The 19,149-nt window shown below is 46.2% G+C and overlaps 1 protein-coding gene across 1 annotated transcript; it reads left to right on the top strand.

Moving 5' to 3' along the window:
• Nucleotides 1–252: 252 nt before the first annotated feature.
• Nucleotides 253–18,930, top strand: LOC311119558 (fructose-bisphosphate aldolase C-B; the record flags this gene model as incomplete). Its single annotated transcript, XM_084194236.1, has 7 exons — nt 253–368; nt 1,405–1,612; nt 10,525–10,579; nt 16,519–16,679; nt 16,763–16,846; nt 18,040–18,214; nt 18,731–18,930. Coding segments are annotated over 7 exons (999 nt in total), but the record flags the coding sequence as incomplete, so codon positions are not given.
• Between the last annotated feature and the right edge of the window lie 219 nt (nt 18,931–19,149).

Raw genomic sequence — 19,149 nt, 5'->3', positions numbered from 1 at the left:
TTTCCTCCATCAGGATGTCTCATCCCTCTCTGTGTTTCCTCCATCAGGATGTCTCATCCCTCTCTGTGTTTCCTCCATCAGGATGTCTCATCCCTCTCTGTGTTTCCTCCATCAGGATGTCTCATCCCTCTCTGTGTTTCCTCCATCAGGATGTCTCATCCCTCTCTGTGTTTCCTCCATCAGGATGTCTCATCCCTCTCTGTGTTTGCTCCATCAGGATGTCTCATCCCTCTCTGTGTTTGCTCCATCAGGATGTCTCATCAGTACCCAGCTCTGACCACAGAGCAGAAGAAGGAGCTTCAGGAGATAGCAGAGAAGATCACGGCTCCGGGGAAAGGAATCCTGGCTGCAGATGAGTCCACCGGTCAGTGGCTGTGTGTGTGTGTCTCTGTGTGTCTCTCTAATGTGTGTGTGTGTCTCTCTAATGTGTGTGTCTCTAATGTGTGTGTGTCTCTGTGTGTCTCTCTAATGTGTGTGTGTGTCTCTCTAATGTGTGTGTCTCTAATGTGTGTGTCTCTAATGTGTGTGTGTCTCTAATGTGTGTGTCTCTAATGTGTGTGTGTCTAATGTGTGTGTGTCTCTAATGTGTGTGTCTCTAATGTGTGTGTGTCTTTAATGTGTGTGTGTGTGTTTCTAATGTGTGTGTGTGTTTCTAATGTGTGTGTGTGTCTCTGTGTGTCTCTCTAATGTGTGTGTCTCTAATGTGTGTGTCTCTAATGTGTGTGTGTCTTTAATGTGTGTGTGTGTGTTTCTAATGTGTGTGTGTCTTTAATGTGTGTGTGTGTGTTTCTAATGTGTGTGTGTGTTTCTAATGTGTGTGTGTGTTTCTAATGTGTGTGTGTGTTTCTAATTTTTTTACATTTTAGTCATTTAGCAGACGCTCTTATCCAGAGCGACTTACAGTTAGTGAATACATTTTTTTTTTTATACTGGCCCCCCGTGGGAATCGAACCCACAACCCTGGCGTTGCAAACGCCACGCTCTATCAACTGAGCTACATCCCTGCCGGCCATTCCCTCCCCTACCCTGGACGACGCTGGGCCAATTGTGCGCCGCCCCATGGGTCTCCCGGTCGCGGCCGGCTGCGACAGAGCCTGGATTCGAACCAGGATCTCTAGTGGCACAGTTAGCACTGCGATGCAGTGCCTTAGAACACTGCGCCACTCAGGACTCATCTAATGTGTGTGTGTGTTTCTAATGTGTGTGTTTCTAATGTGTGTGTCTCTAATGTGTGTGTCTCTAATGTGTGTGTCTCTAATGTGTGTGTCTCTAATGTGTGTGTGTCTCTAATGTGTGTGTGTTTCTAATGTGTGTGTGTGTCTCTAATGTGTGTGTGTGTCTCTAATGTGTGTGTGTGTCTCTAATGTGTGTGTGTGTCTCTAATGTGTGTGTGTGTGCAGGCAGCATGGGTAAGCGTCTCAGCCCCATCGGGGTGGAGAACACGGAGGAGAACCGCCGTCTGTATCGCCAGCTGCTGTTCACGGCCGATGAGAGGATGGATGCTTCCATTGGAGGAGTGATCTTCTTCCATGAGACCCTCTACCAGAACACTGATGATGGGACTAACTTCTCCCAGCTCATCAAGGACAGGGGGATAGTAGTGGGCATCAAGGTAGATACACACACACACACACACACACACACACACACACACACACACACACACACACACACACACACACACACACACACACACACTACCAGAACACTGATGATGGGACTAACTTCTCCCAGCTCATCAAGGACAGGGGGATAGTAGTGGGCATCAAGGTAGATACACACACACACACACACACACACACACACACACACACACACACACACACACACACACACACACACACACACTACCAGAACACTGATGATGGGACTAACTTCTCCCAGCTCATCAAGGACAGGGGGATAGTAGTGGGCATCAAGGTAGATACACACACACACACACACACACACACACACACACACACACACACACACACACACACACACACACACACACACACACACACACACACACACACATACACACACACACACACACACACACACACACACACACACACACACACACACACACATACACACACACACACACACACACATACACACACACACACACACATACATACACACACACACACACACACACACAAGGTAGATACACACACACACACACACACACACACACACACACACACATACACACACACACACACACACACACACACACACACACACACACACACACACACATACACACACACACACACACACTACCAGAACACTGATGATGGGACTAACTTCTCCCAGCTCATCAAGGACAGGGGGATAGTAGTGGGCATCAAGGTAGATACACACACACACACACACACACACACACACACACACACACACACACACACACATACACACACACACACACACACTACCAGAACACTGATGATGGGACTAACTTCTCCCAGCTCATCAAGGACAGGGGGATAGTAGTGGGCATCAAGGTAGATACACACACACACACACACACACACACACACACACACACACACACACACACACACACACACACACTACCAGAACACTGATGATGGGACTAACTTCTCCCAGCTCATCAAGGACAGGGGGATAGTAGTGGGCATCAAGGTAGATACACACACACACACACACACATACACACATACACACATACACACACACACACACACACACACACACACACACACACACACATACACACACACACACACACACACACACTACCAGAACACTGATGATGGGACTAACTTCTCCCAGCTCATCAAGGACAGGGGGATAGTAGTGGGCATCAAGGTAGATACACACACACACACACACACATACACACATACACACATACACACACACACACTAGCAGACACACACACACACACACACTAGCAGACACACACACTAGCAGACACACACTAGCAGACACACCACACACGTGTATTAAAACCTGGTGGATTAGCTGAGTTTGAGGACACTGAGGTCACCAGGCAGAGAGAGATTATACAGGGCGACACACGGTGAGCGTGTGTGCTAGCGAGTGAGCGAGCGTTTGTGTGTGTGTGTTAACCTCAAATGTTTGATCAATCTTCTTCAACGTCTCTTTGCATTGCTGTAAGTGTTGAAAGGCACCCACCAAACTACTCAGTAATCTCCTCCATGGAGACTGGGGATCAGCCTGATGAACCAAACTACTCAGTAATCTCCTCCATGAAGACTGGGGGTCAGCCTGATGAACCAAACTACTCAGTAATCTCCTCCATGAAGACTGGGGGTCAGCCTGATGAACCAAACTACTCAGTAATCTCCTCCATGAAGACTGGGGGTCAGCCTGATGAACCAAACTACTCAGTAATCTCCTCCATGAAGACTGGGGATCAGCCTGATGAACCAAACTACTCAGTAATCTCCTCCATGAAGACTGGGGGTCAGCCTGATGAACCAAACTACTCAGTAATCTCCTCCATGAAGACTGGGGGTCAGCCTGATGAACCAAACTACTCAGTAATCTCCTCCATGAAGACTGGGGGTCAGCCTGATGAACCAAACTACTCAGTAATCTCCTCCATGAAGACTAACTCTCACACACTCATATGCACACATACTTTTAAACAAGACAATGTTTGTGTGATTACTGATCAATTCATTTGTACGTTTATAATTAGTAGTTTTTGTTATCTGATGTAACAACAAAACAATTATTTTGGTACTTATGTATTGTATATTGTTTTTTTGTGGTGTGGTTTTTATATAAGCCCCTGGGCTTCCAACCACCTGAACACCGTTTATTTATTTATTGGTTTTTATCTGTATTGTTGTTTATCACTTGTTTTCTTTGGTGCAAAAAAGAAAATCATGGGAAACCAGATGGATAGAGGAAACCAGATGGATAAGGGAAACCAGATGGATAAGGGAAACCAGATGGATAGGGGAAACCAGATGGATAGAGGAAACCAGATGGATAGGGGAAACCAGATGGATAGGGGAAACTGGAAACCAGATGGATAGGGGAAACCAGATGGATAAGGGAAACCAGATGGATAGGGGAAACTGGAAACCAGATGGATAGGGGAAACCAGATGGATAAGGGAAACCAGATGGATAGGGGAAACCAGATGGATAGAGGAAACCAGATGGATAGGGGAAACAAGATGGATATAGGAAACCAGATGGATAAGGGAAACCAGATGGATAGAGGAAACCAGATGGATAGAGGAAACCAGATGGATAAGGGAAACCAGATGGATAGAGGCAACCAGATGGATAGAGGAAACCAGATGGATAGAGGAAACCAGATGGATAAGGGAAACCAGATGGATAGAGGAAACTGGAAACCAGATGGATAGGGGAAACTGGAAACCAGATGGATAGGGGAAACCAGATGGATAAGGGAAACCAGATGGATAGGGGAAACTGGAAACCAGATGGATAGGGGAAACCAGATGGATAAGGGAAACCAGATGGATAGGGGAAACCAGATGGATAGGGGAAACCAGATGGATAGAGGAAACCAGATGGATAGGGGAAACCAGATGGATAGGGGAAACTGGAAACCAGATGGATAGGGGAAACTGGAAACCAGATGGATAGGGGAAACCAGATGGATAAGGGAAACCAGATGGATAGGGGAAACTGGAAACCAGATGGATAGGGGAAACCAGATGGATAAGGGAAACCAGATGGATAGGGGAAACCAGATGGATAGAGGAAACCAGATGGATAGGGGAAACAAGATGGATATAGGAAACCAGATGGATAAGGGAAACCAGATGGATAGAGGAAACCAGATGGATAGAGGAAACCAGATGGATAAGGGAAACCAGATGGATAGAGGCAACCAGATGGATAGAGGAAACCAGATGGATAGAGGAAACCAGATGGATAAGGGAAACCAGATGGATAGAGGCAACCAGATGGATAGGGGAAACCAGATGGATAGAGGAAACCAGATGGATAAGGGAAACCAGATGGATAGAGGCAACCAGATGGATAAGGGCAACCAGATGGATAAGGGAAACCAGATGGATAGAGGCAACCAGATGGATAGAGGAACCAGATGGATAGGGAAAACCAGATGGATAAGGGAAACCAGATGGATAGAGGAAACCAGATGGATAAGGGCAACCAGATGGATAGAGGCAACCAGATGGATAAGGGCAACCAGATGGATAAGGGAAACAAGATGGATAAGGGAAACCAGATGGATAGAGGAAACCAGATGGATAAGGGAAACCAGATGGATAAGGGAAACCAGATGGATAGGGGAAGCCAGATGGATAGGGGAAGCCAGATGGTTAAGGGAAACCAGATGGATAGAGGAAACCAGATGGATAAGGGAAACCAGATGGATAGGGGAAACCAGACGGATAGAGGAAACCAGATGGATAGGGCAACCAGATGGATAGGGGAAACCAGATGGATAGAGGAAACCAGATGGATAGGGGAAACCAGATGGTTAGAGGAAACCGGATGGATAAGGGAAACTAGATGGATAGAGGAAACCAGATGGACAGGGGAAACCAGATGGATAGAGGAAACCAGATGGATAGGGGAAACCAGATGGTTAAGGGAAACCAGATGGATATGGGAAACCAGATGGTTAGAGGAAACCAGATGGTTAGAGGAAACCGGATGGATAAGGGAAACTAGATGGATAGAGGAAACCAGATGGACAGGGGAAACCAGATGGATAGAGGAAACCAGATGGATAGGGGAAACCAGATGGTTAAGGGAAACCAGATGGATATGGGAAACCAGATGGTTAGAGGAAACCGGATGGATAGGGGAAAGCGGATGGATAGGGGCAACCGGATGGATAGAGGAACCAGATGGATAGGGGAAACCAGATGGATATGGGAAACCAGATGGATAGAGGAAACCAGATGGTTAGAGGAAACCAGATGGATAGAGGCAACCAGATGGATAGGGGCAACCAGATGGATAGAGGAAACCAGATGGATAAGGGAAACTAGATGGATAGAGGAAACCAGATGGATAAGGGAAACCAGATGGATAGAGGAAACCAGATGGATAGAGGAAACCAGATGGATAGGGGAAACCAGATGGATAGAGGAAACCAGATGGATAGAGGAAACCAGATGGATAGGGGAAACCAGATGGATAGGGGAAACCAGATGGATATGGGAAATTTGGAAACCAGATGGATAAGGGAAACTAGATGGATAAGGGAAACCAGATGGATAGAGGAAACCAGATGGTTAGAGGAAACCAGATGGATAGAGGAAACCAGATGGATAGAGGAAACCAGATGGATAGGGGAAACCAGATGGAAAGGGGAAACCAGATGGATAGAGGAAACCAGATGGTTAGAGGAAACCAGATGGATAAGGGAAACCAGATGGATAGAGGAAACCAGATGGATAAGGAAAATCAGATGGATAGAGGAAACCAGATGGATAGGAGAAACCAGATGGATAGAGGAAACCAGATGGATAGGGGAAACCAGATGGATAGGGGAAACCAGATCGATAGAGGACCCAGATGGATAGGGGAAACTGGAAACCAGATGGATAGGGGAAACCAGATGGATAGAGGAAACCAGATGGATAAGGGAAACCAGATGGATAGAGGAAACCAGATGGATAGTGGAAACCAGATGGATAGGGGAAACCAGATGGATAGAGGAAACCAGATGGATAAGGGAAACCAGATGGATAGAGGAAACCAGATGGATAGTGGAAACCAGATGGATAGGGGAAACCAGATGGATAGAGGAAACCAGATGGATAAGGGAAACCAGATGGATAGAGGAAACCAGATGGATAAGGGAAACCAGATGGATAGGGGAAAATAGATGGATAGAGGAACCAGATGGATAAGGGAAACCAGATGGATAGGGGAAACCAGATGGATAGGGGAAACAAGATGGTTAGAGGAAACCGGATGGATAAGGGAAACCGGATGGATAGGGGAAACCGGATGGATAGAGGAAACCAGATGGATAGGGGAAACCAGATGGATAGGGGAAACCAGATGGATAGAGGAAACCAGATGGATAGGGGAAACCAGATGGATAAGGGAAACCAGATGGATAAGGGAAACTAGATGGATAAGGGAAACCAGATGGATAGAGGCAACCAGATGGATAGAGGCAACCAGATGGATAGGGGAAACCAGATGGATAGAGGAAACCAGATGGATAAGGGAAACCAGAGGCAACCAGATGGATAAGGCCAACCAGATGGATAGAGATCCTGGTTCGAATTCAGGCTCTGTCGCAGCCGGCCGCGACCGGGAGACTCATGGGCGGCGCACAATATGCCCAGCGTCGTCCAGGGTAGGGGAGGGAATGGCCGGCAGGGATGTATCTCAGTTGATAGAGCATGGCGTTTGCAACGCCAGGGTTGTGGGTTCGATTCCCACGGGGGGCCAGTATAAAAAAAACACATGTATTCACTAACTGTAAGTCGCTCTGGATAAGAGCGTCTGCTAAATGACTAAAATGTAAAATATGTAAAATGATAGGGGAAACCAGATGGATATGGGAAATTTGGAAACCAGATGGATAAGAGAAACCAGATGGATAGAGGAAACCAGATGGATAGGGAAAACCAGATGGATAGGGGAAACCAGATGGATAGAGGAAACCAGATGGATAGAGGAAACCAGATAGATAGAGGCAACCAGATGGATAGGGGAAACCAGATGGATAGAGGAAACCAGATGGTTAGAGGAAACCAGATGGATAGGGGAAACCAGATGGATAGGGGAAACTGGAAACCAGATGGATAGGGGAAACCAGATGGATAAGGGAAACCAGATGGATAGAGGAAACCAGATGGATATGGGAACCAGATGGATAAGGGAAACCAGATGGATAGAGGAAACCAGATGGATAAGGGAAACCAGATGGATAGAGGCAACCAGATGGATAGAGGCAACCAGATGGATAGAGGAAACCAGATGGATAAGGGAAACCAGATGGATAGGGGAAACCAGATGGATAGAGGAACCAGATGGATAAGGGAATCCAGATGGCTAGAGGAAACCATATGGATAGGGGAAACCAGATGGATAGGGAAACCAGATGGACAGGGGAAACCAGATGGATAGAGGAACCAGATGGATAGGGGAAACCAGATGGATAGGGAACCAGATGGATAGGGGAAACCAGATGGATAAGGGAAACCAGATGGATAAGGGAAACCAGATGGATAGAGGAAACCAGATGGATAGGGGAAACCAGATGGACAGGGGAAACCAGATGGATAGGGGAAACCAGATGGACAGGGGGAACCAGATGGACAGGGGAAACCAGATGGATAGAGGAAACCAGTATATTTGACTTTGCCATCTATTGTTGTCTCCAAAGTTTCAGCGAATCCACAATAGAAATAGAAAGAATAAGATGAAGCTCCGGTAATATGGATAGCCTAGCTATTGAATGGTTTGGTAATATGGACAGCCTAGCTATTGAATGGTTTGGTAATATGGATAGCCTAGCTATTGAATGGTTTGGTAATATGGATAGCCTAGCTATTGAATGGTTTGGTAATATGGATAGCCTAGCTATTGAATGGTTTGGTAATATTGACAGCCTAGCTATTGAATGGTATGGTAATATGGACAGCCTAGCTATTGAATGGTTTGGTAATATGGACAGCCTAGCTATTGAATGGTTTGGTAATATGGATAGCCTAGCTATTGAATGGTTTGTTCATATGGACAGCCTAGCTATTGAATGGTTTGGTAATATGGACAGCCTAGCTATTGAATGGTTTGGTAATATGGACAGCCTAGCTATTGAATGGTATGGTAATATGGATAGCCTAGCTATTGAATGGCTTGGTAATATGGACAGCCTAGCTATTGAATGGTTTGGTAATATGGACAGCCTAGCTATTGAATGATATGGTAATATGGATAGCCTAGCTATTGAATGGTTTGGTAATATGGACAGCCTAGCTATTGAATGGCTTGGTAATATGGACAGCCTGGCTATTGAATGGTTTGGTAATATGGACAGCCTAGCTATTGAATGGTTTGGTAATATGGACAGCCTAGCTATTGAATGGTTTGGTAATATGGATAGCCTAGCTATTGAATGGTTTGGTAATATGGACAGCCTAGCTATTGAATGGTTTGGTTATATGGATAGCCTAGCTATTGAATGGCTTGGTAATATGGATAGCCTAGCTATTGAATGGTTTGGTAATATGGACAGCCTAGCTATTGAATGGTTTGGTAATATGGACAGCCTAGCTATTGAATGGTTTGGTAATATGGACAGCCTAGCTATTGAATGGCTTGGTAATATGGACAGCCTAGCTATTGAATGGTTTGGTAATATGGATAGCCTAGCTATTGAATGGTTTGGTAATATGGACAGCCTAGCTTTTGAACGGTTTGGACTAGACACGGCTGCTGACAGGCTATTCGGCTGCGCTACATCCAAGCCAAGTCAGCCGTGCTCAGGCCATGGTTCTCACAGCAAGGGGCAGTGGGATTGGCTACAATGATGCATAATAACACCCTGAATCAGACATGAAACACAAATACAAATGGAATAACAGCACAACAAAATAGCTAAACATGTCCCCTGTAGCTCAGTTGGTAGAGCATGGCGCTTGCAACGCCAGGGTTGTGGGTTTCGATTCCCACGGGGGGCCAGTATGAAAAATGTATGCACTCACTAACTGTAAGTCACTCTGGATAAGAGCGTCTGCTAAATGACTAAAATGTAAAAAATAAACAAGTTCCTTGAATTTTCTTTCTAGGGTGCCTTTCATTATAGGATACACTTGTGGTTTCTAGCTGAACCAATCAAAGCAGTGGAGCGTGTAGTGAAGCAATGGGTGAGTTTGTTTCGCATGGCCTGGTGCCCCAGCTGGGTGGAGATTTCTCTTTAGGATAAATGGAATGGTCCAAAATGAGCAAAGCCAGCCCACCTGGGGTTACCTGGCCATGCAAAACGAATTCACCCAAAACTTTAGTGGTCAAAATCATTCATCTTGGGGCGACGGGGGGAGCGGGGTTCCAAAATGCAATCATACCACGCAATTTTAACATTTATTTACTGTAAATTATCTTTATTTATTTTTTAAATACAGACTCACAAAAAAATATGTGAAACTTGGCAAAGTATCCAGTGGATTATGATCATTTGCTGGTAAAAACGTGGAGGTACCAAACGGTGAAAAGCTGTTTGGCTCTGCTCAGCTCAGTCGCAACTCACGAAGAGGAAGAACTTTGCAGGTGTTTCTGATAATAAGTAATGTCATGCTGGTGGGTGGTAATGTTAAAATAAAACTCAGCCCTGAAAAAGAAATGTAGTCTGGAAAGTGTTAGCACGTCATCTCAGAGGGGAAACACACGGCATTGGCACGGAAAATGTCAGAAGTTACCACTTCGGATTTCCATCTTTAAGTCAAATATATCAAACTTTGACTAAAACTATGGCTTATTGACTTCAAATTGTTGTGCTCATGGGTATTACAAGTATATTTCTCTGTCTGTCTTTCTGTCTGTCTGTGTGTCTGTATGTAGGTGGACAAAGGTGTTGTCCCATTGGCCGGGACCGATGGGGAGACCACCACTCAGGGTGAGAACACACACGGTCAATCACCATAATACACTCCCTAGCTGGTTAATCACCATAATACACTCCCTAGCTGGTCAATCACCATAATACACTCCCTAGCTGGTCAATCACCATAATACACTCCCTAGCTGGTTAATCACCATAATACACTCCCTGGCTGGTTAATCACCATAATACACTCCCTGGCTGGTTAATCACCATAATACACTCCCTAGCTGGTCAATCACCATAATACACTCCCTGGCTGGTTAATCACCATAATACACTCCCTAGCTGGTTAATCACCATAATACACTCCCTAGCTGGTCAATCACCATAATACACTCCCTAGCTGGTCAATCACCATAATACACTCCCTAGCTGGTTAATCACCATAATACACTCCCTAGCTGGTCAATCACCATAATACACTCCCTAGCTGGTTAATCACCATAATACACTCCCTAGCTGGTCAATCACCATAATACACTCCCTAGCTGGTTAATCACCATAATACACTCCCTAGCTGGTTAATCACCATAATACACTCCCTAGCTGGTCAATCACCATAATACACTCCCTAGCTGGTTAATCACCATAATACACTCCCTAGCTGGTCAATCACCATAATACACTCCCTAGCTGGTCAATCACCATAATACACTCCCTAGCTGGTCAATCACCATAATACACTCCCTAGCTGGTCAATCACCATAATACACTCCCTAGCTGGTTAATCACCATAATACACTCCCTGGCTGGTCAATCACCATAATACACTCCCTAGCTGGTCAATCACCATAATACACTCCCTAGCTGGTCAATCACCATAATACACTCCCTAGCTGGTTAATCACCATAATACACTCCCTAGCTGGTCAATCACCATAATACACTCCCTAGCTGGTCAATCACCATAATACACTCCCTAGCTGGTCAATCACCATAATACACTCCCTAGCTGGTTAATCACCATAATACACTCCCTGGCTGGTTAATCACCATAATACACTCCCTAGCTGGTCAATCACCATAATACACTCCCTAGCTGGTCAATCACCATAATACACTCCCTGGCTGGTTAATCACCATAATACACTCCCTAGCTGGTCAATCACCATAATACACTCCCTAGCTGGTCAATCACCATAATACACTCCCTAGCTGGTCAATCACCATAATACACTCCCTAGCTGGTCAATCACCATAATACACTCCCTGGCTGGTCAATCACCATAATACACTCCCTGGCTGGTCAATCACCATAATACACTCCCTGGCTGGTCAATCACCATAATACACTCCCTGGCTGGTCAATCACCATAATACACTCCCTAGCTGGTCAATCACCATAATACACTCTCTAGCTGGTCAATCACCATAATACACTCCCTAGCTGGTCAATCACCATAATACACTCCCTAGCTGGTCAATCACCATAATACACTCCCTAGCTGGTCAATCACCATAATACACTCCCTAGCTGGTCAATCACCATAATACACCCCCTAATACACTCCCTAGCTGGTTAATCACCATAATACACTCCCTAGCTGGTTAATCGCCATAATACACTCCCTAGCTGGTCAATCGCCATAATACACTCCCTAGCTGGTCAATCACCATAATACACTCCCTAGCTGGTTAATCACCATAATACACTCCCTAGCTGGTTAATCACCATAATACACTCCCTAGCTGGTTAATCACCATAATACACTCCCTGGCTGGTTAATCACCATAATACACTCCCTGGCTGGTTAATCACCATAATACACTCCCTAGCTGGTTAATCACCATAATACACTCCCTAGCTGGTCAATCACCATAATACACTCCCTAGCTGGTCAATCACCATAATACACTCCCTAGCTGGTCAATCACCATAATACACTCCCTAGCTGGTCAATCACCATAATACACTCCCTAGCTGGTTAATCACCATAATACACTCCCTAGCTGGTCAATCACCATAATACACTCCCTAGCTGGTCAATCACCATAATACACTCCCTAGCTGGTCAATCACCATAATACACTCCCTAGCTGGTTAATCACCATAATACACTCCCTAGCTGGTTAATCACCATAATACACTCCCTAGCTGGTCAATCACCATAATACACTCCCTGGCTGGTTAATCACCATAATACACTCCCTGGCTGGTTAATCACCATAATACACTCCCTAGCTGGTTAATCACCATAATACACTCCCTAGCTGGGCAATCACCATAATACACTCCCTGGCTGGTTAATCACCATAATACACTCCCTAGCTGGTTAATCACCATAATACACTCCCTAGCTGGTCAATCACCATAATACACTCCCTAGCTGGTTAATCACCATAATACACTCCCTGGCTGGTTAATCACCATAATACACTCCCTAGCTGGTTAATCACCATAATACACTCCCTAGCTGGTTAATCACCATAATAGACTCCCTAGCTGGTTAATCACCATAATACACTCCCTAGCTGGTTAATCACCATAATACACTCCCTAGCTGGTCAATCACCATAATACACTCCCTAGCTGGTTAATCACCATAATACACTCCCTAGCTGGTTAATCACCATAATACACTCCCTGGCTGGTTAATCACCATAATACACTCCCTAGCTGGTTAATCACCATAATACACTCCCTAGCTGGTTAATCACCATAATACACTCCCTAGCTGGTCAATCACCATAATACACTCCCTAGCTGGTCAATCACCATAATACACTCCCTAGCTGGTTAATCACCATAATACACTCCCTGGCTGGTTAATCACCATAATACAGCGTGGTCCTCTGTAGCTCAGCTGGTAGAGCACGGCGCTTGTAACGCCAAGGTAGTGGGTTCGATCCCCGGGACCACCCATACACAAAAAAAAAAAAAAATGTATGCACGCATGACTGTAAGTCGCTTTGGATAAAAGCGTCTGCTAAATGGCATATTATTATTATTATTATTATACACTCCCTAGCTGGTCAATCACCATAATACACTCCCTAGCTGGTCAATCACCATAATACACTCCCTAGCTGGTCAATCACCATAATACACTCCCTAGCTGGTTAATCACCATAATACACTCCCTAGCTGGGCAATCACCATAATACACTCCCTGGCTGGTCAATCACCATAATACACTCCCTATCTGGTTAATCACCATAATACACTCCCTAGCTGGTCAATCACCATAATACACTCCCTAGCTGGTTAATCACCATAATACACTCCCTAGCTGGTTAATCACCACAATACACTCCCTAGCTGGTTAATCACCATAATACACTCCCTGGCTGGTCAATCACCATAATACACTCCCTAGCTGGTCATTCACCATAATACACTCCCTAGCTGGTCAATCACCATAATACACTCCCTAGCTGGTCAATCACCATAATACACCCCCTAATACACTCCCTAGCTGGTTAATCACCATAATACACTCCCTAGCTGGTTAATCGCCATAATACACTCCCTAGCTGGTCAATCGCCATAATACACTCCCTAGCTGGTCAATCACCATAATACACTCCCTAGCTGGTTAATCACCATAATACACTCCCTAGCTGGTTAATCACCATAATACACTCCCTAGCTGGTTAATCACCATAATACACTCCCTGGCTGGTTAATCACCATAATACACTCCCTTTCTGGTTAATCACCATAATACACTCCCTAGCTGGTTAATCACCATAATACACTCCCTAGCTGGTCAATCACCATAATACACTCCCTAGCTGGTCAATCACCATAATACACTCCCTAGCTGGTCAATCACCATAATACACTCCCTATCTGGTCAATCACCATAATACACTCCCTAGCTGGTTAATCACCATAATACACTCCCTAGCTGGTCAATCACCATAATACACTCCCTAGCTGGTCAATCACCATAATACACTCCCTAGCTGGTCAATCACCATAATACACTCCCTAGCTGGTTAATCACCATAATACACTCCCTAGCTGGTTAATCACCATAATACACTCCCTAGCTGGTCAATCACCATAATACACTCCCTGGCTGGTTAATCACCATAATACACTCCCTGGCTGGTTAATCACCATAATACACTCCCTAGCTGGTTAATCACCATAATACACTCCCTAGCTGGGCAATCACCATAATACACTCCCTGGCTGGTTAATCACCATAATACACTCCCTAGCTGGTTAATCACCATAATACACTCCCTAGCTGGTCAATCACCATAATACACTCCCTAGCTGGTTAATCACCATAATACACTCCCTGGCTGGTTAATCACCATAATACACTCCCTAGCTGGTTAATCACCATAATACACTCCCTAGCTGGTTAATCACCATAATAGACTCCCTAGCTGGTTAATCACCATAATACACTCCCTAGCTGGTTAATCACCATAATACACTCCCTAGCTGGTCAATCACCATAATACACTCCCTAGCTGGTTAATCACCATAATACACTCCCTAGCTGGTTAATCACCATAATACACTCCCTGGCTGGTTAATCACCATAATACACTCCCTAGCTGGTTAATCACCATAATACACTCCCTAGCTGGTTAATAACCATAATACACTCCCTAGCTGGTCAATCACCATAATACACTCCCTAGCTGGTCAATCACCATAATACACTCCCTAGCTGGTTAATCACCATAATACACTCCCTGGCTGGTTAATCACCATAATACAGCGTGGTCCTCTGTAGCTCAGCTGGTAGAGCACGGCGCTTGTAACGCCAAGGTAGTGGGTTCGATCCCCGGGACCACCCATACACAAAAAAAAAAAAAATGTATGCACGCATGACTGTAAGTCGCTTTGGATAAAAGCGTCTGCTAAATGGCATATTATTATTATTATTATTATTATACACTCCCTAGCTGGTCAATCACCATAATACACTCCCTAGCTGGTCAATCACCATAATACACTCCCTAGCTGGTCAATCACCATAATACACTCCCTAGCTGGTTAATCACCATAATACACTCCCTAGCTGGTTAATCACCATAATACACTCCCTAGCTGGTTAATCACCATAATACACTCCCTAGCTGGTTAATCACCATAATACACTCCCTAGCTGGGCAATCACCATAATACACTCCCTGGCTGGTCAATCACCATAATACACTCCCTAGCTGGTTAATCACCATAATACACTCCCTAGCTGGTCAATCACCATAATACACTCCCTAGCTGGTTAATCACCATAATACACTCCCTAGCTGGTTAATCACCATAATACACTCCCTGGCTGGTTAATCACCATAATACACTCCCTGGCTGGTCAATCACCATAATACACTCCCTAGCTGGTTAATCACCATAATACACTCCCTAGCTGGTTAATCACCATAATACACTCCCTAGCTGGTCAATCACCATAATACACTCCCTAGCTGGTTAATCACCATAATACACTCCCTATCTGGTCAATCACCATAATACACTCCCTAGCTGGTCAATCACCATAATACACTCCCTAGCTGGTCAATCACCATAATACACTCCCTGGCTGGTCAATCACCATAATACACTCCCTAGCTGGTCAATCACCATAATACACTCCCTAGCTGGTTAATCACCATAATACACTCCCTATCTGGTCAATCACCATAATACACTCCCTAGCTGGTTAATCAGTGACTTGGAGCTATTGGTTGTGCATAACCACATAACTGTGTGTGTGTGTATATCTGTGTTTGTGTGTGTGTGTATATCTCTGTGTGTGTGTGTGTATATCTGTGTGTGTGTGTGTGTGAGTGTGTGTGTGTGTGTGTGTGTATATCTGTGTGTGTGTGTGTATATCTGTGTGTGTGTGTGTGTATATCTGTGTGTGTGTGTGTATATCTGTGTGTGTGTGTGTATATCTGTGTGTGTGTGTGTATATCTGTGTGTGTGTGTGTGTGTGTATATCTGTGTGTGTGTGTGTATATCTGTTTGTGTGTGTGTGTAGGTCTGGACGGTCTGGCAGAGCGTTGTGCTCAGTATAAGAAAGATGGAGCAGACTTCGCTAAATGGCGTAGCGTCCTGAAGATCAGCGACAACACCCCCTCAGAACTCGCCATCATGGAGAACGCCAACGTACTGGCACGCTATGCCAGCATCTGTCAACAGGTAGTGTGTGTGTGTGTGTGTGTGTGTGTGTGTGTGTGTGTGTGTGTGTGTGTCTGTGACACCCCTGTGTGTGTGTCTTTCAGAACGGCATCGTTCCCATCGTGGAGCCTGAGATCCTTCCTGACGGAGACCATGACCTGAAACGCTGTCAGTACATCACTGAGAAGGTAATGACCCAACCTGGCAACCCTGACCCAACCTGGCAACCCTGACCCAACCTGGCAACCCTGTCCCAACCTGGCAACCCCGACCCAACCTGGCAACCCCGACCCAACCTGGCAACCCCGACCCAACCTGGCAACCGTAGCCCAACCTAGCAACCCTGACCCAACCTGGCAACCCTGACACTACCCAACCTAGCACAAACCCAACATCTCAACCCTAACACTAATCAACCCTAACATTACCCAAAATGGCAACCCTGGCAATAACGCAACCCGCAAACCCTAACACTAAAACCAACCTTGCAACCCTAGCAATAACCTAACCTAGCAACCCTAACCACCCCTGGCAACCCATCCCAACCTGGCAACCCTAACCCAGCCTGAAAACCTTAACCCAGCCTGACAACCTTAACCCAACCTAGCAACCCTAACCCAACCTGGCAACCCTAACCCAACCTGGCAACCCTGACCCAACCTGACAACCCTAACCCAACCTAGCAACCCTAACACTAACCCAACCCTAACCCAACCTGGCAACCTGTTGAACATGATATGAGTTTCGGACCTCCCTCTTTCTCCGTCTCTCGCTATGTTCTGTCTGCTGTGTACAAGGCTCTGTCAGACCACCATGTCTGTCTGTCTGTAGGTTCTGGCTGCTGTGTACAAGGCTCTGTCAGACCACCATGTCTATCTGTCTGTAGGTTCTGGCTGCTGTGTACAAGGCTCTGTCAGACCACCATGTCTATCTGTCTGTAGGTTCTGGCTGCTGTGTACAAGGCTCTGTCAGACCACCATGTCTATCTGTCTGTAGGTTCTGGCTGCTGTGTACAAGGCTCTGTCAGACCACCATGTCTATCTTTCTGTAGGTTCTGGCTGCTGTGTACAAGGCTCTGTCAGACCACCATGTCTATCTGTCTGTAGGTTCTGGCTGCTGTGTACAAGGCTCTGTCAGACCACCATGTCTATCTGTCTGTAGGTTCTGGCTGCTGTGTACAAGGCTCTGTCAGACCACCATGTCTATCTGTCTGTAGGTTCTGGCTGCTGTGTACAAGGCTCTGTCAGACCACCATGTCTATCTGTCTGTAGGTTCTGGCTGCTGTGTACAAGGCTCTGTCAGACCACCATGTCTATCTGTCTGTAGGTTCTGGCTGCTGTGTACAAGGCTCTGTCAGACCACCATGTCTATCTGTCTGTAGGTTCTGGCTGCTGTGTACAAGGCTCTGTCAGACCACCATGTCTATCTGGAGGGGACCCTGCTGAAGCCCAACATGGTGACGGCCGGACACTCCTGCCCCCAAAAATACACTAGCGAGGAGATCGCCATGGCTACAGTCACGGCCCTCCGCCGCACCGTACCCCCAGCTGTCACAGGTACACACAGATGGACATGATCACACAGACACAGATGGACATGATCACACAGACACAGATGGACATGATCACACAGACACAGATGGACATGATCACACAGACACAGATGGACATGCATGATCACACAGACACAGATGGACATGCATGATCACACAGACACAGATGGACATGATCACACAGACACAGATGGACATGATCACACAGACACAGATGGACATGCATGATCACACAGACACTGTATTTTTGTGTGAATGTTTTACATTCTGTCTATATCTAACTGCATGTGCATCTGACCCTCTCTCTCTCCCCCCCTCCCTCTCTCCCCCCCTCTCCCCCCCCTCTCCCTCCCCCCTCCCTCCCCCCCTCCCTCTCTCCCCCCCTCTCTCCCCCCCCTCTCCCTCCCCCTCCCCCCCCTCTCTCCCCCCTCCCCCCCCCCTCCCTCCCCCCTCTCTCCCCCCCTCTCTCCCTCCCCCCCTCTCTCCCTCCCCCCCTCTTCCCCCCCCCTTCCCTCCTCAGGTGTGACGTTCCTATCAGGGGGCCAGTCAGAGGAGGAGGCCAGTATTAACCTGAATGCTATCAATACCTGTCCTCTGGGGAAACCCTGGGCCTTGACCTTCTCCTATGGTCGTGCCCTGCAGGCCTCAGCCCTCAACGCCTGGAGGGGAGAGAGAGACAATGAGAAGGCTGCTGCCGAGGAGTTCCTTAAACGGGCTGAGGTGGGTGGAGGGGAGGGTGTGTGTACAAAATAACTATTTAATTCAGAACCTTCTATCTAACTAACTCTAAATCTCTCTCCTATCACCAATCCATCTCTTCTATCTTTCAATGTAACTCCTCTCCCACTCCCTCCCTCCCCTCCCTCCCCTCCCTCTCCTCTCCCCCCTCCCCTCCCTCCCTCTCCTCTCCCCCCCTCCCCTCCCCTCCCTCTCCCCTCT

This window comes from Coregonus lavaretus (assembly GCF_964263955.1).
Source record: "Coregonus lavaretus genome assembly, contig: HAP1_SCAFFOLD_7441, whole genome shotgun sequence".
Taxonomy (NCBI): domain Eukaryota; kingdom Metazoa; phylum Chordata; class Actinopteri; order Salmoniformes; family Salmonidae; genus Coregonus; species Coregonus lavaretus.
The sequence above is the reverse complement of the archived record's forward strand: the minus strand, read 5'-3'. Positions and strand labels throughout refer to the sequence as shown.